Consider the following 25077-nt stretch of genomic DNA (forward strand, 5'->3'; position numbering starts at 1 on the left):
CCGATACTCTCCTGAGGATCCTAGTTTGGTCGTCTAATTTCCTTTCACACAACCTTGGACGTCCGTATCGGGGCTTTTTCGTCGGATTGTATTGACAATTTAGGCTCTTTTCTGTTTCCGTAACCCCTTTTGCAATTCTTTGTTCGGTGCGAACATGCATTGGCATTTTGGGAGGAATAGCATCGAAGCTGTGGATTGCCTTGTGGGGCTGTGACATCATTTTCCCAATAGGAATTCTTTCAAGCCCTGAGCACAGCTTCTCTTTCCAGTGATTGGTGTGGGCTTGATCTTCTTTCTTCCATCTCTCGCCGTTTTGTGAGAACAGGTCCTTCCTTCCCTTCTGGGTTAGATGGACTCGTGGGTATCACTTCAGTGAATGGCATTGTCAGTGGGGGTGATAATTCCCTTCTCATTGGAAGACTTTGCGGTGAGTATTAGAAGTGCAAGTGATTTCTCTTCCCCTTCCTCCCTGTCCATCTCTCAGAGCCACCGGGAAACAGAGGCCTCATCCAGGGTCACACAGGCCTGAGGGAGTGCAACTAGACTGTTGTTTCTTCAGGCCCTCAGTGCTGGACATCATCCGGGATACTCTGTGTGTGTCTTCCTCAGTCTGGCGTCCCTTCAGACCTTTCCCTAGTTTTCACAGGCTTGTTGTGTTGGTGTTCTTTGTCTGTTTGGAGACACGTCCTTGAGAAGCTTTGTGTTTCCACTCATTCGTCTCGCGATGTATGACCTGTCTTTTGCTTTTGTAATGAGGTCTTTCCCATGGTAGATGTCTTTGATTTTGCAAAGTCCACTGTATTCTCTGGGTTGTTTTGTGGACTGCCTTTTAGTTTTGTGTGTGAAGACTCAAAGCACGTGTCCGGTTTCTGCTCATTGTTCTTCTAGATTTGTGACAAGTTTTCATGGAAACTTTGTCTAGGGATAACTGGAAGTGAACTCGGTGTAAGGTGTCAAGTCTCCATCTCCATTCATGTCATGCCCTGCAGTTTCCAATTCCCTGTTCCTGAGTGGTTTTGGAGACCTTGTGGGAAGTTTGGTTGCATCGGAGTTTGCATTTCCACCTTGAGTAGATTCACACTGTTCTGCCCTCAGGGACACTGTCAAGGGGGAGTGAGGAGCAGCCTGCACTTGCAGCAGTGACCACACGGTGGGGCGAGTGCTGCTGTTCCCTCTGGGAGCCCCAGGCCACAGGCATCCCAGTGAGGAGCCAGCTCTGTGCTCAGCTGAAAGGAGTTAGTCTCTCAGGAGCCTCTGAGCCCTTGCCTTTGGATCACCCAGGGTGGGCATTTACTGTGACAGAAAAAAATTGCCCTGAATTCCATGGACGGAAGAGCCTGGCTGTGTAGAGTTCGTGAGTTGCCGTGAATCAGACACAACTGAGGACACAAAAACTCAATAGACTAAAACACTTTTTGGGGGTGGGGGGAGTGAAAGGGGGTGATGTGGGGTTTTTTGTCTTATATAATAGCCAAGGGAAATCTAGTTTAAACCTAAATTCACATAGATGGGAAAGGTATAGCTCTCCGTCACCCTATTAAAAAAAAAAAAAAAACGACTTAACTTTTCTGAAAGTTTATTTAGTAGCTTCCTTGAGCAGTTCATTGTGAAGCATTTTTTTTTTTTTCTGTGACATTGGCCTCATTAAAAAGTACGGTTTGCGTTTACTGGATAATTTTGTTCATTGGTTTGTTAGGGAATCTTGGTAATATCTGAGTTTCCTGGGGAGCATGGTCACATGACCTGGCCCTGGCCAATCGGTGCGTTCCACCTCCCTGGCCACTGTGATTGGCTCCGGACTGGGGCAGTGCCCAATCGGGGCCCAGGGCCGGGCCTCACGTTGGAAGCCAGGGGAAGACGAGCTCTCGTCCTGCTGGGGTAGGGGAAGGGGTGGGGCCGGGGGAGGTCAGGCTCCAGCAGTGGGAGGGGCTTGAGGTCCGCCTGCGGCAGTTGGTGACCTTCCTGCTCCCCTCAGGGCAGAGCCGCCGGCCTGAGAATGAGGGCGCTGCTGAGCCCAGGGGCTGGGATGGCCCGTTGCTGCTGTGGTCCCAGAGCTCCACCCGAGACCTGAGGGAGGCCGTCTGCCCGTGAGTCCTCTCCCACTTGTCTGTCAGCTTGTTTGAAGCATGCTGGGTTTTCTGCCCAGCTGGCTAAGGGGAGTCCCTGGAAATGCAAGGGTGTGGGTTTTGGCAGACTTCAGGGAAGACATGCCAGATGAGCCTGGGAGACTCCAGCTTAATCTGGATTCAGGAGATATCTCTTCGGGCCAGCTAGTAATTGTAGGATAAGCCTAATGAGTCTTCACAGGATGAAGAGAGTAACGTGCCAAGGTAGCAATCGATGTCCTCCTTCGAGAGGATGAAGCTGGTGCTCAGAGAAGGGGGGAACTTGGCCACAGCAAGGAGGTGTGCACCCAGACAGAACCCCCAGATCCGGCCATTTGAGCTCAGGGAGGCCAGTGGTGTGGCTTGTCCCTGTGGCAGGGGCCGAGGCACGCAGCCCACCCTGATTCCTGCGGGGGCCTGACTTGGGAAGTGCCATCTGGTAGCTTTGAGACTCACCAAACCAAATTGCACTGGAGAGAGGAAGGACACCTTCCTTCATCCACCCCCCACCCCCGCCGGATTCCCACATACCCTGACCCCTTTCTCTGGATTTCGGAGCCATTTCCAGAGTCCCGCTCATATGACCTCATTCGAAGTGCACTGTGGACGAGCTGCCATGTGCAGCTGCTACCACAGCAGCCAAGGGCTTTAGCTCCCGAGTACCTCCCTTCCTTTGGAACTTGGGGGCCCTCTACTCCCCACTTGCACACCACAGACCTTTGCTGAGGATTGTGGGGACCCTCACTCAGTTTGCAGCACGTTGTAGCCATCCCTGTCCTCTCAATACCTCCCTTGCAACTCAGCTTGTGAGCTCCTTTGGAGCAGCGTGGCCCACCTGGCTGCAACGGAAGAGACACAGCTGACAGGGAAACAACAGCTTAGATCTGACAGCCGGAAAGCTCTGTCAAAAGGGACCTCCCTCTTCACACCGTAGAGGCTGTAGGAGCCGCCAGGGTTTGGGAACCAGTGCTGGGGCCAAAATGACTCCACAGCTGTTTTCCTTCCTGGGGAGGGTTCTGGCTCCAGTGGGAATGGCTCAAGTCTCCTAAGGTTCTGAAAGCCCACTGTGTGCAGATTCACGGTACACAGAGAGGAGAAGGTGGAGTCCTGCCCTGGAGGTGGGCACAGCTCACGGATGAGCCAGGCAGGCAGGCAGGCAGGCAGGGCATGAGAACACCTGAGCTGCCTTCATGAGTGAATGGTGTGGGGGCAGAGGAAGAGAAGCCGGTCTGCTCCCTCATGTGGTGCCCAGGGCAGGTTGTCCCCAGAGGAAACCCTTACGACGGTGAGGACTATCACTGCTGTTTCCCAAGGGGTTCCGTCGGTGCGTGTCTTCCCCGGAGCGGTCAGGCCGTCTCTAAAGTACACTGGCCATGGGCATTGCCTCTCCTTGGAACTTCCCATGTGTTTCTCTTTTTTATGGAACAGTGATTTTTTAGAGGGGTTCTGGGCCACAAGGTTGTTGGGTCATTTTCTAGCCTTCTGTCGTGAAGAACGCTTTCCTGGGCGTTGGGGTGGTTTGTTGTTCCAGCTCCCTTTCTTGGCTTCTTTTGGGAGCTGGTGCAACAAGAGGAGCTCAGCCTCTGCCTTCTGGCTGAGATGTCACCCTTCAAACAGCAATGCCTGCCTGGAGATAATGATGGCATTTGCCAAAAGGGCTTCGTTTGGCACATGATATCTTGAAAGGACGTACACCGTCCTTTCAGCTATCAAAGGCTAGTTCAAATGACATACAAATGAGAACTCTCCAATGGAGTCTTACAGTAGGTGGAGAGTCCGAAAAAAACTCCTTCAGTCATTTCACTGAGAGTCATTGATTGGGGACACCAAGAATATAGGAAGGAATGCAGAAAGAAAAGATGAAATTGTGTTCAGGATCGGGGGGAGGGATGAACAGGGCGTGCTTGCCTTGAATCCAGGCTTTGTTGGGGGGTGGGGCATAAAGATCGAACGGGTCTGAAACTACAAAGTGGGATGGTAACACAGTACCACCAGAGTTACACAACAGTGTTCCCAAATTGCAACAATGATGAAAAAGTTTACTAATCCCAACTTAACCAAGAGAAATACAGGAAACCATACACAAAATAAAACATCACCAGAAAGGTGGAAACAAACCAAATGCAAAGCAGTTCAGGGGAAAGGAACTCCATGTCCCCTGGGGGCAGACCGAGTTGCCGGCGTCCACGGTGAGCAGACAGGGATGGAGGCTGCAGAGCCGACCGCTCCCCTGGACGTGGTGTTTCCGGCAAGGGCTCTGGGTCTCTGCCCAGAGCAGGGGCTCGTTCTTCCTGCAGGGGCGAGTGAGTCATCGTCGGCGTCTGGGTGTTGCGCGGGAGCCAGGGCAGGCTCTCCCTGCCGAGGCGGTGACTCCTCCTCTGCCTCGGGTTCTCCTGCCAAAGCCCGAGCAGGTACAGGTGCACGTGGAGGTGGAGGTTCTGGCTGAGGGGGTGGGACATCAGTGCCTGGGGCTGGGGGCCCTGCAGGCACGGAGATCCGATCTGCCCGGTGTGCTGGCCAGTACCCAGCTGGCCTGGTGTCTCTGCGAGGGCAAGTCTCGGTTCTCCATCTGGCCTCGGTGGATCCCTGGGTCCTGCACCTGGAGCCACCACCTCTGTAGGGACAGGTCTGGGAAGTAGAGCCTGGTTCCAGTTGGAGGCCAGTGCTAGAGCTGGGGGAGAAGCAAAGTTTGCCCACAGGCCAGCCTTGGCATGTGTGTATCCCGGGACAGAAAGCTTCCAAGAGATTCCCAAAGAATACCCAGGGTCGGATGTCTTTTGGGACTGAAGTGTGCAAGATGGGGGTGGGGGTGTGAGGCCAGCGCTTGCTGCAGGCCCAGCAGCATCTTTCGGGGACTCGTCCGTGTGTAGCTCAGCACCCCCTCCCCACACACTCCCGTGCACCAGCCCCAGCGTCCTCACCTCTGTGCTCTGGCGTGCTGGGCTCCAGGTCCTCCTGCTGCCTCAGAGGCCGGGGTTCTCGGGACTCTGGGTCGGAGCCGGGTGTGCTGAGCTCCGTGGCAGCCTCAGACTGGGCCGCCGGGTGTATCCTGGGCGGTGTCTCGGCAGCAGGCCTTCCCCGCCTCCGCTTCGCCCCCGGTGGGGCTGATGCCTCCGTGGGCACGCTCACCTGGAGCCTGCACTGGGCCTCACGGGCGGGGGGGTGGTGCTCCGACCCCTCCCTCCGGGAGGTGGACGGGGTGTCCCCGTCCTCGGCCTCATCACGTGGGAAGCTCTGCAACGACAGTGACCGTCAGCCAGCCGTGCTGGGAGTTTTCCGAGCTGGGCCTGGCCAGTGGAGCCGCTGCTTCTGCCTGCTCGAACTTCTCTTCCCAGAAGGGTCAGAGACGCGTGTCTGCTCAGATCCCCACCCGGGAGGAAAGAGACCCACCTGAGGGTGTGAGGTCAGCCTGGGCGGCCGGCGCTGCCCGCACTCTCCCCATCCCACCCAGCCTGCTCTCCCCTGGGGTGTGGACACAACTTGTCCGCAGGCTTCTGACCCCACATCCGCCTGGGCTTCCTTGAGGGAGACACACCCCGAGAAACCCGCATCCACACACACAGGCAAAGGACCCGGTGTTTCCGGGTGGCATGGGAGAGGTGGCCCGGCCCCGCCTGGGGCTCCCCGTGTTACCTTTCTGTTTCTCCGGGCAAAGGGCCAGAGGCCTCTCGGGGGTGCCCTGAGCCAACGTCGACAGGGTGCCCACGCACACTGCCTGTGAGCTCTCCTGAGGCCCCGGCCTCTGGGCAGGGGCAAACAGCAGAACATCCTGGCAGCAAGTGATCTGGCTGGGGGCTCCTCTCCGCTCTGGAGGCCTGGATACCCGGGTTGCGGGTTCTGTTGGGTTCTGTTGCCGGCAGGTGACATCATTTCCTGGGGTTCGTGCTGAGGTCCCTTCCCCAAAACTTCGCAAGGGAATCTCTGGGTTTCTGACTGCTCGACCACCCCCCTTAGGCCATGTGCAGGCACAGTGACAGCCACACAGCCCAGCCCACAGCCCTGGGGAGGCCTGGGTGCAGCCAGGGCCTGAGCTCCGAGGACCCCGCTGCTCTCAGACCAGGCTCCTTCTTCTCATAAGTGGTGTGGCCCTGGACAAGCATATGCCCCTCAGGGTTTCCCCGGTCTCTCCATCTGCAGAGTGGGGGTCATTCTCCCATCTGTTTCCTAGGTCTGTCGGCCTACGAGCAGCTCCATGCCTTTCCACCTGGGGCTGATATCACGTGGAGCTTGTGCGCTGAGACTTCAGAAAGAAAGACTCCATCCAGGGCTGACACAGCACAGAATGGGGCAGAACGAGGCCTGGATGCGCCGTGGTACCCAGGAAAAGGCACTCCCCCTCCTGACTGTTTGGAGACCCCGCATGCAAGTTGGAGGACCGAAAGGAAGACTCGAAGGTCTCCCTCTCTGATAGAAAAGAGTAGCCAACTTTCTGGTCCTCTGTTTCCATTGAGATTCTGTTCAAGTGTCCCAGCTCGGCTTCTGCGGGTGGCTGAGCTTCTAATGGCTCCCTGCGTTCTTGTCTTTTCCTCTCCAAACCTTCCGTCCGTTTCCCCCTTCTGGGGTGGATGGGCGCTGTCATTGCTTCTACCTTCGAGACAGATTGATGAAAAGTCTGGACCATCGACTCCTTTCCTCTCTTTGGTTCCGTGTCTCTCTCTGGCTGTGTCCCTCTCTTTTCCTTTCTCGATTCAGTCTGTGTCTTCCTCTTTCTCTCTCGTGTGTGGATGGATGGATGCTAGGAATGCACATGTATATGATTAGATGAGGGTTATGTTTTAGGGATAGGTTAGAGGGAGAGAAAGGCTTTAGGTCGGAGTTGGTCATGGGGGAAGGGTCAAGGGTGGTGGTGGTGTTTCTTGGAATCTGAGTGCTGTGCATTCTTCGTCTCTTTCCATATGAACCCCTTCTCAGATACACCACTTGCAAGGAGTCTCTCATGTTCCGTTTCCTATCTTTTGCATTTGTGAATGCTTAGCTTCTCTGTTGTGAAGAGGTTCCATTGGATGGAAACCCATTGGTGTACTTGGTTTCCCTCTTTCCCTTACTTCAAGAGACCCATTTCTACCTCCGCCCAGCAAATGGCAAGGAGACTCTGATGATCAGGAGCCTTTGACCTACGCTTCTTTCTAGCTATCTCATGACATCAGTCTTTAGGGTGAGGTTTTTCCCCGATATTGAGGTGGTGTGAGATCAAAACCAATAGCGTTCTTCAGATGTAGCTGTCTGGTTTTCCCATGGACATTGATTGAAGAGGCTTTCTTGTTCCCATTTGGATATTCTCCCCTTCTGTGTCAGAGATGAGTTGACCTTGGATGCCGGGGTTTGTTTCTGGACCCTCAACTTTATTCCATCGATCTGGATCTGTGTGTGTTGTTGTATTCCCAATAGCATACTGTCCTGCTGCTGCCGCTGCGGCTAAGTCACTTCAGTCGTGTCTGACTCTGCGCGACCCCATGGCCTGCAGCCTACCAGGCTCCTCCGTCCAGGGCATTTTCCAGGCAAGAGTACTGGAGTGGGTCGCCATCGCCTTCTCCGATACTCTCCTGAGGATCCTAGTTTGGTCGTCTAATTTCCTTTCACACAACCTTGGACGTCCGTATCGGGGCTTTTTCGTCGGATTGTATTGACAATTTAGGCTCTTTTCTGTTTCCGTAACCCCTTTTGCAATTCTTTGTTCGGTGCGAACATGCATTGGCATTTTGGGAGGAATAGCATCGAAGCTGTGGATTGCCTTGTGGGGCTGTGACATCATTTTCCCAATAGGAATTCTTTCAAGCCCTGAGCACAGCTTCTCTTTCCAGTGATTGGTGTGGGCTTGATCTTCTTTCTTCCATCTCTCGCCGTTTTGTGAGAACAGGTCCTTCCTTCCCTTCTGGGTTAGATGGACTCGTGGGTATCACTTCAGTGAATGGCATTGTCAGTGGGGGTGATAATTCCCTTCTCATTGGAAGACTTTGCGGTGAGTATTAGAAGTGCAAGTGATTTCTCTTCCCCTTCCTCCCTGTCCATCTCTCAGAGCCACCGGGAAACAGAGGCCTCATCCAGGGTCACACAGGCCTGAGGGAGTGCAACTAGACTGTTGTTTCTTCAGGCCCTCAGTGCTGGACATCATCCGGGATACTCTGTGTGTGTCTTCCTCAGTCTGGCGTCCCTTCAGACCTTTCCCTAGTTTTCACAGGCTTGTTGTGTTGGTGTTCTTTGTCTGTTTGGAGACACGTCCTTGAGAAGCTTTGTGTTTCCACTCATTCGTCTCGCGATGTATGACCTGTCTTTTGCTTTTGTAATGAGGTCTTTCCCACGGTAGATATCTTTGATTTTGCAAAGTCCACTGTATTCTCTGGGTTGTTTTGTGGACTGCCTTTTAGTTTTGTGTGTGAAGACTCAAAGCACGTGTCCGGTTTCTGCTCATTGTTCTTCTAGATTTGTGACAAGTTTTCATGGAAACTTTGTCTAGGGATAACTGGAAGTGAACTCGGTGTAAGGTGTCAAGTCTCCATCTCCATTCATGTCATGCCCTGCAGTTTCCAATTCCCTGTTCCTGAGTGGTTTTGGAGACCTTGTGGGAAGTTTGGTTGCATCGGAGTTTGCATTTCCACCTTGAGTAGATTCACACTGTTCTGCCCTCAGGGACACTGTCAAGGGGGAGTGAGCAGCAGCCTGCACTTGCAGCAGTGACCACACGGTGGGGCGAGTGCTGCTGTTCCCTCTGGGAGCCCCAGGCCACAGGCATCCCAGTGAGGAGCCAGCTCTGTGCTCAGCTGAAAGGAGTTAGTCTCTCAGGAGCCTCTGAGCCCTTGCCTTTGGATCACCCAGGGTGGGCATTTACTGTGACAGAAAAAAATTGCCCTGAATTCCATGGACGGAAGAGCCTGGCTGTGTAGAGTTCGTGAGTTGCCGTGAATCAGACACAACTGAGGACACAAAAACTCAATAGACTAAAACACTTTTTGGGGGTGGGGGGAGTGAAAGGGGGTGATGTGGGGTTTTTTGTCTTATATAATAGCCAAGGGAAATCTAGTTTAAACCTAAATTCACATAGATGGGAAAGGTATAGCTCTCCGTCACCCTATTAAAAAAAAAAAAAAAACGACTTAACTTTTCTGAAAGTTTATTTAGTAGCTTCCTTGAGCAGTTCATTGTGAAGCATTTTTTTTTTTTTCTGTGACATTGGCCTCATTAAAAAGTACGGTTTGCGTTTACTGGATAATTTTGTTCATTGGTTTGTTAGGGAATCTTGGTAATATCTGAGTTTCCTGGGGAGCATGGTCACATGACCTGGCCCTGGCCAATCGGTGCGTTCCACCTCCCTGGCCACTGTGATTGGCTCCGGACTGGGGCAGTGCCCAATCGGGGCCCAGGGCCGGGCCTCACGTTGGAAGCCAGGGGAAGACGAGCTCTCGTCCTGCTGGGGTAGGGGAAGGGGTGGGGCCGGGGGAGGTCAGGCTCCAGCAGTGGGAGGGGCTTGAGGTCCGCCTGCGGCAGTTGGTGACCTTCCTGCTCCCCTCAGGGCAGAGCCGCCGGCCTGAGAATGAGGGCGCTGCTGAGCCCAGGGGCTGGGATGGCCCGTTGCTGCTGTGGTCCCAGAGCTCCACCCGAGACCTGAGGGAGGCCGTCTGCCCGTGAGTCCTCTCCCACTTGTCTGTCAGCTTGTTTGAAGCATGCTGGGTTTTCTGCCCAGCTGGCTAAGGGGAGTCCCTGGAAATGCAAGGGTGTGGGTTTTGGCAGACTTCAGGGAAGACATGCCAGATGAGCCTGGGAGACTCCAGCTTAATCTGGATTCAGGAGATATCTCTTCGGGCCAGCTAGTAATTGTAGGATAAGCCTAATGAGTCTTCACAGGATGAAGAGAGTAACGTGCCAAGGTAGCAATCGATGTCCTCCTTCGAGAGGATGAAGCTGGTGCTCAGAGAAGGGGGGAACTTGGCCACAGCAAGGAGGTGTGCACCCAGACAGAACCCCCAGATCCGGCCATTTGAGCTCAGGGAGGCCAGTGGTGTGGCTTGTCCCTGTGGCAGGGGCCGAGGCACGCAGCCCACCCTGATTCCTGCGGGGGCCTGACTTGGGAAGTGCCATCTGGTAGCTTTGAGACTCACCAAACCAAATTGCACTGGAGAGAGGAAGGACACCTTCCTTCATCCACCCCCCACCCCCGCCGGATTCCCACATACCCTGACCCCTTTCTCTGGATTTCGGAGCCATTTCCAGAGTCCCGCTCATATGACCTCATTCGAAGTGCACTGTGGACGAGCTGCCATGTGCAGCTGCTACCACAGCAGCCAAGGGCTTTAGCTCCCGAGTACCTCCCTTCCTTTGGAACTTGGGGGCCCTCTACTCCCCACTTGCACACCACAGACCTTTGCTGAGGATTGTGGGGACCCTCACTCAGTTTGCAGCACGTTGTAGCCATCCCTGTCCTCTCAATACCTCCCTTGCAACTCAGCTTGTGAGCTCCTTTGGAGCAGCGTGGCCCACCTGGCTGCAACGGAAGAGACACAGCTGACAGGGAAACAACAGCTTAGATCTGACAGCCGGAAAGCTCTGTCAAAAGGGACCTCCCTCTTCACACCGTAGAGGCTGTAGGAGCCGCCAGGGTTTGGGAACCAGTGCTGGGGCCAAAATGACTCCACAGCTGTTTTCCTTCCTGGGGAGGGTTCTGGCTCCAGTGGGAATGGCTCAAGTCTCCTAAGGTTCTGAAAGCCCACTGTGTGCAGATTCACGGTACACAGAGAGGAGAAGGTGGAGTCCTGCCCTGGAGGTGGGCACAGCTCACGGATGAGCCAGGCAGGCAGGCAGGCAGGCAGGGCATGAGAACACCTGAGCTGCCTTCATGAGTGAATGGTGTGGGGGCAGAGGAAGAGAAGCCGGTCTGCTCCCTCATGTGGTGCCCAGGGCAGGTTGTCCCCAGAGGAAACCCTTACGACGGTGAGGACTATCACTGCTGTTTCCCAAGGGGTTCCGTCGGTGCGTGTCTTCCCCGGAGCGGTCAGGCCGTCTCTAAAGTACACTGGCCATGGGCATTGCCTCTCCTTGGAACTTCCCATGTGTTTCTCTTTTTTATGGAACAGTGATTTTTTAGAGGGGTTCTGGGCCACAAGGTTGTTGGGTCATTTTCTAGCCTTCTGTCGTGAAGAACGCTTTCCTGGGCGTTGGGGTGGTTTGTTGTTCCAGCTCCCTTTCTTGGCTTCTTTTGGGAGCTGGTGCAACAAGAGGAGCTCAGCCTCTGCCTTCTGGCTGAGATGTCACCCTTCAAACAGCAATGCCTGCCTGGAGATAATGATGGCATTTGCCAAAAGGGCTTCGTTTGGCACATGATATCTTGAAAGGACGTACACCGTCCTTTCAGCTATCAAAGGCTAGTTCAAATGACATACAAATGAGAACTCTCCAATGGAGTCTTACAGTAGGTGGAGAGTCCGAAAAAAACTCCTTCAGTCATTTCACTGAGAGTCATTGATTGGGGACACCAAGAATATAGGAAGGAATGCAGAAAGAAAAGATGAAATTGTGTTCAGGATCGGGGGGAGGGATGAACAGGGCGTGCTTGCCTTGAATCCAGGCTTTGTTGGGGGGTGGGGCATAAAGATCGAACGGGTCTGAAACTACAAAGTGGGATGGTAACACAGTACCACCAGAGTTACACAACAGTGTTCCCAAATTGCAACAATGATGAAAAAGTTTACTAATCCCAACTTAACCAAGAGAAATACAGGAAACCATACACAAAATAAAACATCACCAGAAAGGTGGAAACAAACCAAATGCAAAGCAGTTCAGGGGAAAGGAACTCCATGTCCCCTGGGGGCAGACCGAGTTGCCGGCGTCCACGGTGAGCAGACAGGGATGGAGGCTGCAGAGCCGACCGCTCCCCTGGACGTGGTGTTTCCGGCAAGGGCTCTGGGTCTCTGCCCAGAGCAGGGGCTCGTTCTTCCTGCAGGGGCGAGTGAGTCATCGTCGGCGTCTGGGTGTTGCGCGGGAGCCAGGGCAGGCTCTCCCTGCCGAGGCGGTGACTCCTCCTCTGCCTCGGGTTCTCCTGCCAAAGCCCGAGCAGGTACAGGTGCACGTGGAGGTGGAGGTTCTGGCTGAGGGGGTGGGACATCAGTGCCTGGGGCTGGGGGCCCTGCAGGCACGGAGATCCGATCTGCCCGGTGTGCTGGCCAGTACCCAGCTGGCCTGGTGTCTCTGCGAGGGCAAGTCTCGGTTCTCCATCTGGCCTCGGTGGATCCCTGGGTCCTGCACCTGGAGCCACCACCTCTGTAGGGACAGGTCTGGGAAGTAGAGCCTGGTTCCAGTTGGAGGCCAGTGCTAGAGCTGGGGGAGAAGCAAAGTTTGCCCACAGGCCAGCCTTGGCATGTGTGTATCCCGGGACAGAAAGCTTCCAAGAGATTCCCAAAGAATACCCAGGGTCGGATGTCTTTTGGGACTGAAGTGTGCAAGATGGGGGTGGGGGTGTGAGGCCAGCGCTTGCTGCAGGCCCAGCAGCATCTTTCGGGGACTCGTCCGTGTGTAGCTCAGCACCCCCTCCCCACACACTCCCGTGCACCAGCCCCAGCGTCCTCACCTCTGTGCTCTGGCGTGCTGGGCTCCAGGTCCTCCTGCTGCCTCAGAGGCCGGGGTTCTCGGGACTCTGGGTCGGAGCCGGGTGTGCTGAGCTCCGTGGCAGCCTCAGACTGGGCCGCCGGGTGTATCCTGGGCGGTGTCTCGGCAGCAGGCCTTCCCCGCCTCCGCTTCGCCCCCGGTGGGGCTGATGCCTCCGTGGGCACGCTCACCTGGAGCCTGCACTGGGCCTCACGGGCGGGGGGGTGGTGCTCCGACCCCTCCCTCCGGGAGGTGGACGGGGTGTCCCCGTCCTCGGCCTCATCACGTGGGAAGCTCTGCAACGACAGTGACCGTCAGCCAGCCGTGCTGGGAGTTTTCCGAGCTGGGCCTGGCCATTGGAGCCGCTGCTTCTGCCTGCTCGAACTTCTCTTCCCAGAAGGGTCAGAGACGCGTGTCTGCTCAGATCCCCACCCGGGAGGAAAGAGACCCACCTGAGGGTGTGAGGTCAGCCTGGGCGGCCGGCGCTGCCCGCACTCTCCCCATCCCACCCAGCCTGCTCTCCCCTGGGGTGTGGACACAACTTGTCCGCAGGCTTCTGACCCCACATCCGCCTGGGCTTCCTTGAGGGAGACACACCCCGAGAAACCCGCATCCACACACACAGGCAAAGGACCCGGTGTTTCCGGGTGGCATGGGAGAGGTGGCCCGGCCCCGCCTGGGGCTCCCCGTGTTACCTTTCTGTTTCTCCGGGCAAAGGGCCAGAGGCCTCTCGGGGGTGCCCTGAGCCAACGTCGACAGGGTGCCCACGCACACTGCCTGTGAGCTCTCCTGAGGCCCCGGCCTCTGGGCAGGGGCAAACAGCAGAACATCCTGGCAGCAAGTGATCTGGCTGGGGGCTCCTCTCCGCTCTGGAGGCCTGGATACCCGGGTTGCGGGTTCTGTTGGGTTCTGTTGCCGGCAGGTGACATCATTTCCTGGGGTTCGTGCTGAGGTCCCTTCCCCAAAACTTCGCAAGGGAATCTCTGGGTTTCTGACTGCTCGACCACCCCCCTTAGGCCATGTGCAGGCACAGTGACAGCCACACAGCCCAGCCCACAGCCCTGGGGAGGCCTGGGTGCAGCCAGGGCCTGAGCTCCGAGGACCCCGCTGCTCTCAGACCAGGCTCCTTCTTCTCATAAGTGGTGTGGCCCTGGACAAGCATATGCCCCTCAGGGTTTCCCCGGTCTCTCCATCTGCAGAGTGGGGGTCATTCTCCCATCTGTTTCCTAGGTCTGTCGGCCTACGAGCAGCTCCATGCCTTTCCACCTGGGGCTGATATCACGTGGAGCTTGTGCGCTGAGACTTCAGAAAGAAAGACTCCATCCAGGGCTGACACAGCACAGAATGGGGCAGAACGAGGCCTGGATGCGCCGTGGTACCCAGGAAAAGGCACTCCCCCTCCTGACTGTTTGGAGACCCCGCATGCAAGTTGGAGGACCGAAAGGAAGACTCGAAGGTCTCCCTCTCTGATAGAAAAGAGTAGCCAACTTTCTGGTCCTCTGTTTCCATTGAGATTCTGTTCAAGTGTCCCAGCTCGGCTTCTGCGGGTGGCTGAGCTTCTAATGGCTCCCTGCGTTCTTGTCTTTTCCTCTCCAAACCTTCCGTCCGTTTCCCCCTTCTGGGGTGGATGGGCGCTGTCATTGCTTCTACCTTCGAGACAGATTGATGAAAAGTCTGGACCATCGACTCCTTTCCTCTCTTTGGTTCCGTGTCTCTCTCTGGCTGTGTCCCTCTCTTTTCCTTTCTCGATTCAGTCTGTGTCTTCCTCTTTCTCTCTCGTGTGTGGATGGATGGATGCTAGGAATGCACATGTATATGATTAGATGAGGGTTATGTTTTAGGGATAGGTTAGAGGGAGAGAAAGGCTTTAGGTCGGAGTTGGTCATGGGGGAAGGGTCAAGGGTGGTGGTGGTGTTTCTTGGAATCTGAGTGCTGTGCATTCTTCGTCTCTTTCCATATGAACCCCTTCTCAGATACACCACTTGCAAGGAGTCTCTCATGTTCCGTTTCCTATCTTTTGCATTTGTGAATGCTTAGCTTCTCTGTTGTGAAGAGGTTCCATTGGATGGAAACCCATTGGTGTACTTGGTTTCCCTCTTTCCCTTACTTCAAGAGACCCATTTCTACCTCCGCCCAGCAAATGGCAAGGAGACTCTGATGATCAGGAGCCTTTGACCTACGCTTCTTTCTAGCTATCTCATGACATCAGTCTTTAGGGTGAGGTTTTTCCCCGATATTGAGGTGGTGTGAGATCAAAACCAATAGCGTTCTTCAGATGTAGCTGTCTGGTTTTCCCATGGACATTGATTGAAGAGGCTTTCTTGTTCCCATTTGGATATTCTCCCCTTCTGTGTCAGAGATGAGTTGACCTTGGATGCCGGGGTTTGTTTCTGGACCCTCAACTTTATTCCATCGATCTGGATCTGTGTGTGTTGTTGTATTCCCAATAGCATACTGTCCTGCTGCTGCCGCTGCGGCTAAGTCACTTCAGTCGTGTCTGACTCTGCGCGACCCCATGGCCTGCAGCCTACCAGGCTCCTCCGTCCAGGGCATTTTCCAGGCAAGAGTACTGGAGTGGGTCGCCATCGCCTTCTCCGATACTCTCCTGAGGATCCTAGTTTGGTCGTCTAATTTCCTTTCACACAACCTTGGACGTCCGTATCGGGGCTTTTTCGTCGGATTGTATTGACAATTTAGGCTCTTTTCTGTTTCCGTAACCCCTTTTGCAATTCTTTGTTCGGTGCGAACATGCATTGGCATTTTGGGAGGAATAGCATCGAAGCTGTGGATTGCCTTGTGGGGCTGTGACATCATTTTCCCAATAGGAATTCTTTCAAGCCCTGAGCACAGCTTCTCTTTCCAGTGATTGGTGTGGGCTTGATCTTCTTTCTTCCATCTCTCGCCGTTTTGTGAGAACAGGTCCTTCCTTCCCTTCTGGGTTAGATGGACTCGTGGGTATCACTTCAGTGAATGGCATTGTCAGTGGGGGTGATAATTCCCTTCTCATTGGAAGACTTTGCGGTGAGTATTAGAAGTGCAAGTGATTTCTCTTCCCCTTCCTCCCTGTCCATCTCTCAGAGCCACCGGGAAACAGAGGCCTCATCCAGGGTCACACAGGCCTGAGGGAGTGCAACTAGACTGTTGTTTCTTCAGGCCCTCAGTGCTGGACATCATCCGGGATACTCTGTGTGTGTCTTCCTCAGTCTGGCGTCCCTTCAGACCTTTCCCTAGTTTTCACAGGCTTGTTGTGTTGGTGTTCTTTGTCTGTTTGGAGACACGTCCTTGAGAAGCTTTGTGTTTCCACTCATTCGTCTCGCGATGTATGACCTGTCTTTTGCTTTTGTAATGAGGTCTTTCCCACGGTAGATATCTTTGATTTTGCAAAGTCCACTGTATTCTCTGGGTTGTTTTGTGGACTGCCTTTTAGTTTTGTGTGTGAAGACTCAAAGCACGTGTCCGGTTTCTGCTCATTGTTCTTCTAGATTTGTGACAAGTTTTCATGGAAACTTTGTCTAGGGATAACTGGAAGTGAACTCGGTGTAAGGTGTCAAGTCTCCATCTCCATTCATGTCATGCCCTGCAGTTTCCAATTCCCTGTTCCTGAGTGGTTTTGGAGACCTTGTGGGAAGTTTGGTTGCATCGGAGTTTGCATTTCCACCTTGAGTAGATTCACACTGTTCTGCCCTCAGGGACACTGTCAAGGGGGAGTGAGCAGCAGCCTGCACTTGCAGCAGTGACCACACGGTGGGGCGAGTGCTGCTGTTCCCTCTGGGAGCCCCAGGCCACAGGCATCCCAGTGAGGAGCCAGCTCTGTGCTCAGCTGAAAGGAGTTAGTCTCTCAGGAGCCTCTGAGCCCTTGCCTTTGGATCACCCAGGGTGGGCATTTACTGTGACAGAAAAAAATTGCCCTGAATTCCATGGACGGAAGAGCCTGGCTGTGTAGAGTTCGTGAGTTGCCGTGAATCAGACACAACTGAGGACACAAAAACTCAATAGACTAAAACACTTTTTGGGGGTGGGGGGAGTGAAAGGGGGTGATGTGGGGTTTTTTGTCTTATATAATAGCCAAGGGAAATCTAGTTTAAACCTAAATTCACATAGATGGGAAAGGTATAGCTCTCCGTCACCCTATTAAAAAAAAAAAAAAAACGACTTAACTTTTCTGAAAGTTTATTTAGTAGCTTCCTTGAGCAGTTCATTGTGAAGCATTTTTTTTTTTTCTGTGACATTGGCCTCATTAAAAAGTACGGTTTGCGTTTACTGGATAATTTTGTTCATTGGTTTGTTAGGGAATCTTGGTAATATCTGAGTTTCCTGGGGAGCATGGTCACATGACCTGGCCCTGGCCAATCGGTGCGTTCCACCTCCCTGGCCACTGTGATTGGCTCCGGACTGGGGCAGTGCCCAATCGGGGCCCAGGGCCGGGCCTCACGTTGGAAGCCAGGGGAAGACGAGCTCTCGTCCTGCTGGGGTAGGGGAAGGGGTGGGGCCGGGGGAGGTCAGGCTCCAGCAGTGGGAGGGGCTTGAGGTCCGCCTGCGGCAGTTGGTGACCTTCCTGCTCCCCTCAGGGCAGAGCCGCCGGCCTGAGAATGAGGGCGCTGCTGAGCCCAGGGGCTGGGATGGCCCGTTGCTGCTGTGGTCCCAGAGCTCCACCCGAGACCTGAGGGAGGCCGTCTGCCCGTGAGTCCTCTCCCACTTGTCTGTCAGCTTGTTTGAAGCATGCTGGGTTTTCTGCCCAGCTGGCTAAGGGGAGTCCCTGGAAATGCAAGGGTGTGGGTTTTGGCAGACTTCAGGGAAGACATGCCAGATGAGCCTGGGAGACTCCAGCTTAATCTGGATTCAGGAGATATCTCTTCGGGCCAGCTAGTAATTGTAGGATAAGCCTAATGAGTCTTCACAGGATGAAGAGAGTAACGTGCCAAGGTAGCAATCGATGTCCTCCTTCGAGAGGATGAAGCTGGTGCTCAGAGAAGGGGGGAACTTGGCCACAGCAAGGAGGTGTGCACCCAGACAGAACCCCCAGATCCGGCCATTTGAGCTCAGGGAGGCCAGTGGTGTGGCTTGTCCCTGTGGCAGGGGCCGAGGCACGCAGCCCACCCTGATTCCTGCGGGGGCCTGACTTGGGAAGTGCCATCTGGTAGCTTTGAGACTCACCAAACCAAATTGCACTGGAGAGAGGAAGGACACCTTCCTTCATCCACCCCCCACCCCCGCCGGATTCCCACATACCCTGACCCCTTTCTCTGGATTTCGGAGCCATTTCCAGAGTCCCGCTCATATGACCTCATTCGAAGTGCACTGTGGACGAGCTGCCATGTGCAGCTGCTACCACAGCAGCCAAGGGCTTTAGCTCCCGAGTACCTCCCTTCCTTTGGAACTTGGGGGCCCTCTACTCCCCACTTGCACACCACAGACCTTTGCTGAGGATTGTGGGGACCCTCACTCAGTTTGCAGCACGTTGTAGCCATCCCTGTCCTCTCAATACCTCCCTTGCAACTCAGCTTGTGAGCTCCTTTGGAGCAGCGTGGCCCACCTGGCTGCAACGGAAGAGACACAGCTGACAGGGAAACAACAGCTTAGATCTGACAGCCGGAAAGCTCTGTCAAAAGGGACCTCCCTCTTCACACCGTAGAGGCTGTAGGAGCCGCCAGGGTTTGGGAACCAGTGCTGGGGCCAAAATGACTCCACAGCTGTTTTCCTTCCTGGGGAGGGTTCTGGCTCCAGTGGGAATGGCTCAAGTCTCCTAAGGTTCTGAAAGCCCACTGTGTGCAGATTCACGGTACACAGAGAGGAGAAGGTGGAGTCCTGCCCTGGAGGTGGGCACAGCTCACGGATGAGCCAGGCAGGCAGGCAGGCAGGCAGGGCATGAGAACACCTGAGCTGCCTTCATGAGTGAATGGTGTGGGGGCAGAGGAAGAGAAGCCGGTCTGCTCCCTCATGTGGTGCCCAGGGCAGGTTGTCCCCAGAGGAAACCCTTACGACGGTGAGGACTATCACTGCTGTTTCCCAAGGGGTTCCGTCGGTGCGTGTCTTCCCCGGAGCGGTCAGGCCGTCTCTAAAGTACACTGGCCATGGGCATTGCCTCTCCTTGGAACTTCCCATGTGTTTCTCTTTTTTATGGAACAGTGATTTTTTAGAGGGGTTCTGGGCCACAAGGTTGTTGGGTCATTTTCTAGCCTTCTGTCGTGAAGAACGCTTTCCTGGGCGTTGGGGTGGTTTGTTGTTCCAGCTCCCTTTCTTGGCTTCTTTTGGGAGCTGGTGCAACAAGAGGAGCTCAGCCTCTGCCTTCTGGCTGAGATGTCACCCTTCAAACAGCAATGCCTGCCTGGAGATAATGATGGCATTTGCCAAAAGGGCTTCGTTTGGCACATGATATCTTGAAAGGACGTACACCGTCCTTTCAGCTATCAAAGGCTAGTTCAAATGACATACAAATGAGAACTCTCCAATGGAGTCTTACAGTAGGTGGAGAGTCCGAAAAAAACTCCTTCAGTCATTTCACTGAGAGTCATTGATTGGGGACACCAAGAATATAGGAAGGAATGCAGAAAGAAAAGATGAAATTGTGTTCAGGATCGGGGGGAGGGATGAACAGGGCGTGCTTGCCTTGAATCCAGGCTTTGTTGGGGGGTGGGGCATAAAGATCGAACGGGTCTGAAACTACAAAGTGGGATGGTAACACAGTACCACCAGAGTTACACAACAGTGTTCCCAAATTGCAACAATGATGAAAAAGTTTACTAATCCCAACTTAACCAAGAGAAATACAGGAAACCATACACAAAATAAAACATCACCAGAAAGGTGGAAACAAACCAAATGCAAAGCAGTTCAGGGGAAAGGAACTCCATGTCCCCTGGGGGCAGACCGAGTTGCCGGCGTCCACGGTGAGCAGACAGGGATGGAGGCTGCAGAGCCGACCGCTCCCCTGGACGTGGTGTTTCCGGCAAGGGCTCTGGGTCTCTGCCCAGAGCAGGGGCTCGTTCTTCCTGCAGGGGCGAGTGAGTCATCGTCGGCGTCTGGGTGTTGCGCGGGAGCCAGGGCAGGCTCTCCCTGCCGAGGCGGTGACTCCTCCTCTGCCTCGGGTTCTCCTGCCAAAGCCCGAGCAGGTACAGGTGCACGTGGAGGTGGAGGTTCTGGCTGAGGGGGTGGGACATCAGTGCCTGGGGCTGGGGGCCCTGCAGGCACGGAGATCCGATCTGCCCGGTGTGCTGGCCAGTACCCAGCTGGCCTGGTGTCTCTGCGAGGGCAAGTCTCGGTTCTCCATCTGGCCTCGGTGGATCCCTGGGTCCTGCACCTGGAGCCACCACCTCTGTAGGGACAGGTCTGGGAAGTAGAGCCTGGTTCCAGTTGGAGGCCAGTGCTAGAGCTGGGGGAGAAGCAAAGTTTGCCCACAGGCCAGCCTTGGCATGTGTGTATCCCGGGACAGAAAGCTTCCAAGAGATTCCCAAAGAATACCCAGGGTCGGATGTCTTTTGGGACTGAAGTGTGCAAGATGGGGGTGGGGGTGTGAGGCCAGCGCTTGCTGCAGGCCCAGCAGCATCTTTCGGGGACTCGTCCGTGTGTAGCTCAGCACCCCCTCCCCACACACTCCCGTGCACCAGCCCCAGCGTCCTCACCTCTGTGCTCTGGCGTGCTGGGCTCCAGGTCCTCCTGCTGCCTCAGAGGCCGGGGTTCTCGGGACTCTGGGTCGGAGCCGGGTGTGCTGAGCTCCGTGGCAGCCTCAGACTGGGCCGCCGGGTGTATCCTGGGCGGTGTCTCGGCAGCAGGCCTTCCCCGCCTCCGCTTCGCCCCCGGTGGGGCTGATGCCTCCGTGGGCACGCTCACCTGGAGCCTGCACTGGGCCTCACGGGCGGGGGGGTGGTGCTCCGACCCCTCCCTCCGGGAGGTGGACGGGGTGTCCCCGTCCTCGGCCTCATCACGTGGGAAGCTCTGCAACGACAGTGACCGTCAGCCAGCCGTGCTGGGAGTTTTCCGAGCTGGGCCTGGCCAGTGGAGCCGCTGCTTCTGCCTGCTCGAACTTCTCTTCCCAGAAGGGTCAGAGACGCGTGTCTGCTCAGATCCCCACCCGGGAGGAAAGAGACCCACCTGAGGGTGTGAGGTCAGCCTGGGCGGCCGGCGCTGCCCGCACTCTCCCCATCCCACCCAGCCTGCTCTCCCCTGGGGTGTGGACACAACTTGTCCGCAGGCTTCTGACCCCACATCCGCCTGGGCTTCCTTGAGGGAGACACACCCCGAGAAACCCGCATCCACACACACAGGCAAAGGACCCGGTGTTTCCGGGTGGCATGGGAGAGGTGGCCCGGCCCCGCCTGGGGCTCCCCGTGTTACCTTTCTGTTTCTCCGGGCAAAGGGCCAGAGGCCTCTCGGGGGTGCCCTGAGCCAACGTCGACAGGGTGCCCACGCACACTGCCTGTGAGCTCTCCTGAGGCCCCGGCCTCTGGGCAGGGGCAAACAGCAGAACATCCTGGCAGCAAGTGATCTGGCTGGGGGCTCCTCTCCGCTCTGGAGGCCTGGATACCCGGGTTGCGGGTTCTGTTGGGTTCTGTTGCCGGCAGGTGACATCATTTCCTGGGGTTCGTGCTGAGGTCCCTTCCCCAAAACTTCGCAAGGGAATCTCTGGGTTTCTGACTGCTCGACCACCCCCCTTAGGCCATGTGCAGGCACAGTGACAGCCACACAGCCCAGCCCACAGCCCTGGGGAGGCCTGGGTGCAGCCAGGGCCTGAGCTCCGAGGACCCCGCTGCTCTCAGACCAGGCTCCTTCTTCTCATAAGTGGTGTGGCCCTGGACAAGCATATGCCCCTCAGGGTTTCCCCGGTCTCTCCATCTGCAGAGTGGGGGTCATTCTCCCATCTGTTTCCTAGGTCTGTCGGCCTACGAGCAGCTCCATGCCTTTCCACCTGGGGCTGATATCACGTGGAGCTTGTGCGCTGAGACTTCAGAAAGAAAGACTCCATCCAGGGCTGACACAGCACAGAATGGGGCAGAACGAGGCCTGGATGCGCCGTGGTACCCAGGAAAAGGCACTCCCCCTCCTGACTGTTTTGAGACCCCGCATGCAAGTTGGAGGACCGAAAGGAAGACTCGAAGGTCTCCCTCTCTGATAGAAAAGAGTAGCCAACTTTCTGGTCCTCTGTTTCCATTGAGATTCTGTTCAAGTGTCCCAGCTCGGCTTCTGCGGGTGGCTGAGCTTCTAATGGCTCCCTGCGTTCTTGTCTTTTCCTCTCCAAACCTTCCGTCCGTTTCCCCCTTCTGGGGTGGATGGGCGCTGTCATTGCTTCTACCTTCGAGACAGATTGATGAAAAGTCTGGACCATCGACTCCTTTCCTCTCTTTGGTTCCGTGTCTCTCTCTGGCTGTGTCCCTCTCTTTTCCTTTCTCGATTCAGTCTGTGTCTTCCTCTTTCTCTCTCGTGTGTGGATGGATGGATGCTAGGAATGCACATGTATATGATTAGATGAGGGTTATGTTTTAGGGATAGGTTAGAGGGAGAGAAAGGCTTTAGGTCGGAGTTGGTCATGGGGGAAGGGTCAAGGGTGGTGGTGGTGTTTCTTGGAATCTGAGTGCTGTGCATTCTTCGTCTCTTTCCATATGAACCCCTTCTCAGATACACCACTTGCAAGGAGTCTCTCATGTTCCGTTTCCTATCTTTTGCATTTGTGAATGCTTAGCTTCTCTGTTGTGAAGAGGTTCCATTGGATGGAAACCCATTGGTGTACTTGGTTTCCCTCTTTCCCTTACTTCAAGAGACCCATTTCTACCTCCGCCCAGCAAATGGCAAGGAGACTCTGATGATCAGGAGCCTTTGACCTACGCTTCTTTCTAGCTATCTCATGACATCAGTCTTTAGGGTGAGGTTTTTCCCCGATATTGAGGTGGTGTGAGATCAAAACCAATAGCGTTCTTCAGATGTAGCTGTCTGGTTTTCCCATGGACATTGATTGAAGAGGCTTTCTTGTTCCCATTTGGATATTCTCCCCTTCTGTGTCAGAGATGAGTTGACCTTGGATGCCGGGGTTTGTTTCTGGACCCTCAACTTTATTCCATCGATCTGGATCTGTGTGTGTTGTTGCATTCCCAATAGCATACTGTCCTGCTGCTGCCGCTGCGGCTAAGTCACTTCAGTCGTGTCTGACTCTGCGCGACCCCATGGCCTGCAGCCTACCAGGCTCCTCCGTCCAGGGCATTTTCCAGGCAAGAGTACTGGAGTGGGTCGCCATCGCCTTCTCCGATACTCTCCTGAGGATCCTAGTTTGGTCGTCTAATTTCCTTTCACACAACCTTGGACGTCCGTATCGGGGCTTTTTCGTCGGATTGTATTGACAATTTAGGCTCTTTTCTGTTTCCGTAACCCCTTTTGCAATTCTTTGTTCGGTGCGAACATGCATTGGCATTTTGGGAGGAATAGCATCGAAGCTGTGGATTGCCTTGTGGGGCTGTGACATCATTTTCCCAATAGGAATTCTTTCAAGCCCTGAGCACAGCTTCTCTTTCCAGTGATTGGTGTGGGCTTGATCTTCTTTCTTCCATCTCTCGCCGTTTTGTGAGAACAGGTCCTTCCTTCCCTTCTGGGTTAGATGGACTCGTGGGTATCACTTCAGTGAATGGCATTGTCAGTGGGGGTGATAATTCCCTTCTCATTGGAAGACTTTGCGGTGAGTATTAGAAGTGCAAGTGATTTCTCTTCCCCTTCCTCCCTGTCCATCTCTCAGAGCCACCGGGAAACAGAGGCCTCATCCAGGGTCACACAGGCCTGAGGGAGTGCAACTAGACTGTTGTTTCTTCAGGCCCTCAGTGCTGGACATCATCCGGGATACTCTGTGTGTGTCTTCCTCAGTCTGGCGTCCCTTCAGACCTTTCCCTAGTTTTCACAGGCTTGTTGTGTTGGTGTTCTTTGTCTGTTTGGAGACACGTCCTTGAGAAGCTTTGTGTTTCCACTCATTCGTCTCGCGATGTATGACCTGTCTTTTGCTTTTGTAATGAGGTCTTTCCCACGGTAGATATCTTTGATTTTGCAAAGTCCACTGTATTCTCTGGGTTGTTTTGTGGACTGCCTTTTAGTTTTGTGTGTGAAGACTCAAAGCACGTGTCCGGTTTCTGCTCATTGTTCTTCTAGATTTGTGACAAGTTTTCATGGAAACTTTGTCTAGGGATAACTGGAAGTGAACTCGGTGTAAGGTGTCAAGTCTCCATCTCCATTCATGTCATGCCCTGCAGTTTCCAATTCCCTGTTCCTGAGTGGTTTTGGAGACCTTGTGGGAAGTTTGGTTGCATCGGAGTTTGCATTTCCACCTTGAGTAGATTCACACTGTTCTGCCCTCAGGGACACTGTCAAGGGGGAGTGAGGAGCAGCCTGCACTTGCAGCAGTGACCACACGGTGGGGCGAGTGCTGCTGTCCCCTCTGGGAGCCCCAGGCCACAGGCATCCCAGTGAGGAGCCAGCTCTGTGCTCAGCTGAAAGGAGTTATTCTCTCAGGAGCCTCTGAGCCCTTGCCTTTGGATCACCCAGGGTGGGCATTTACTGTGACAGAAAAAAATTGCCCTGAATTCCATGGACGGAAGAGCCTGGCTGTGTAGAGTTCGTGAGTTGCCGTGAATCAGACACAACTGAGGACACAAAAACTCAATAGACTAAAACACTTTTTGGGGGTGGGGGGAGTGAAAGGGGGTGATGTGGGGTTTTTTGTCTTATATAATAGCCAAGGGAAATCTAGTTTAAACCTAAATTCACATAGATGGGAAAGGTATAGCTCTCCGTCACCCTATTAAAAAAAAAAAAAAAAAAACGACTTAACTTTTCTGAAAGTTTATTTAGTAGCTTCCTTGAGCAGTTCATTGTGAAGCTTTTTTTTTTTTTCTGTGACATTGGCCTCATTAAAAAGTACGGTTTGCGTTTACTGGATAATTTTGTTCATTGGTTTGTTAGGGAATCTTGGTAATATCTGAGTTTCCTGGGGAGCATGGTCACATGACCTGGCCCTGGCCAATCGGTGCGTTCCACCTCCCTGGCCACTGTGATTGGCTCCGGACTGGGGCAGTGCCCAATCGGGGCCCAGGGCCGGGCCTGACGTTGGAAGCCAGGGGAAGACGAGCTCTCGTCCTGCTGGGGTAGGGGAAGGGGTGGGGCCGGGGGAGGTCAGGCTCCAGCAGTGGGAGGGGCTTGAGGTCCGCCTGCGGCAGTTGGTGACCTTCCTGCTCCCCTCAGGGCAGAGCCGCCGGCCTGAGAATGAGGGCGCTGCTGAGCCCAGGGGCTGGGATGGCCCGTTGCTGCTGTGGTCCCAGAGCTCCACCCGAGACCTGAGGGAGGCCGTCTGCCCGTGAGTCCTCTCCCGCTTGTCTGTCAGCTTGTTTGAAGCATGCTGGGTTTTCTGCCCAGCTGGCTAAGGGGAGTCCCT

General features: G+C 54.7%; 1 protein-coding gene across 1 annotated transcript; it reads right to left on the minus strand.

Annotated features, from left to right (window-relative positions):
- Window positions 1-19391: 19391 nt before the first annotated feature.
- Window positions 19392-24508, minus strand: LOC145514013 (uncharacterized). The gene is made up of 3 exons (XM_081511093.1): window positions 21012-24508; window positions 20300-20612; window positions 19392-20049 (listed from the first exon to the last, which is right to left on the minus strand). Exons 1-3 carry the CDS (start codon window positions 21246-21248, stop codon window positions 19421-19423), a joined length of 1179 nt encoding a protein of 392 aa, XP_081367219.1. The 5' UTR covers window positions 21249-24508; the 3' UTR covers window positions 19392-19420.
- Between the last annotated feature and the right edge of the window lie 569 nt (window positions 24509-25077).

Source organism: Giraffa tippelskirchi, chromosome 7 (genome assembly GCF_054371585.1).
Source record: "Giraffa tippelskirchi isolate mGirTip1 chromosome 7, T2T-mGirTip1v1.2.pri, whole genome shotgun sequence".
NCBI classification, from domain to species: Eukaryota; Metazoa; Chordata; class Mammalia; order Artiodactyla; family Giraffidae; genus Giraffa; species Giraffa tippelskirchi.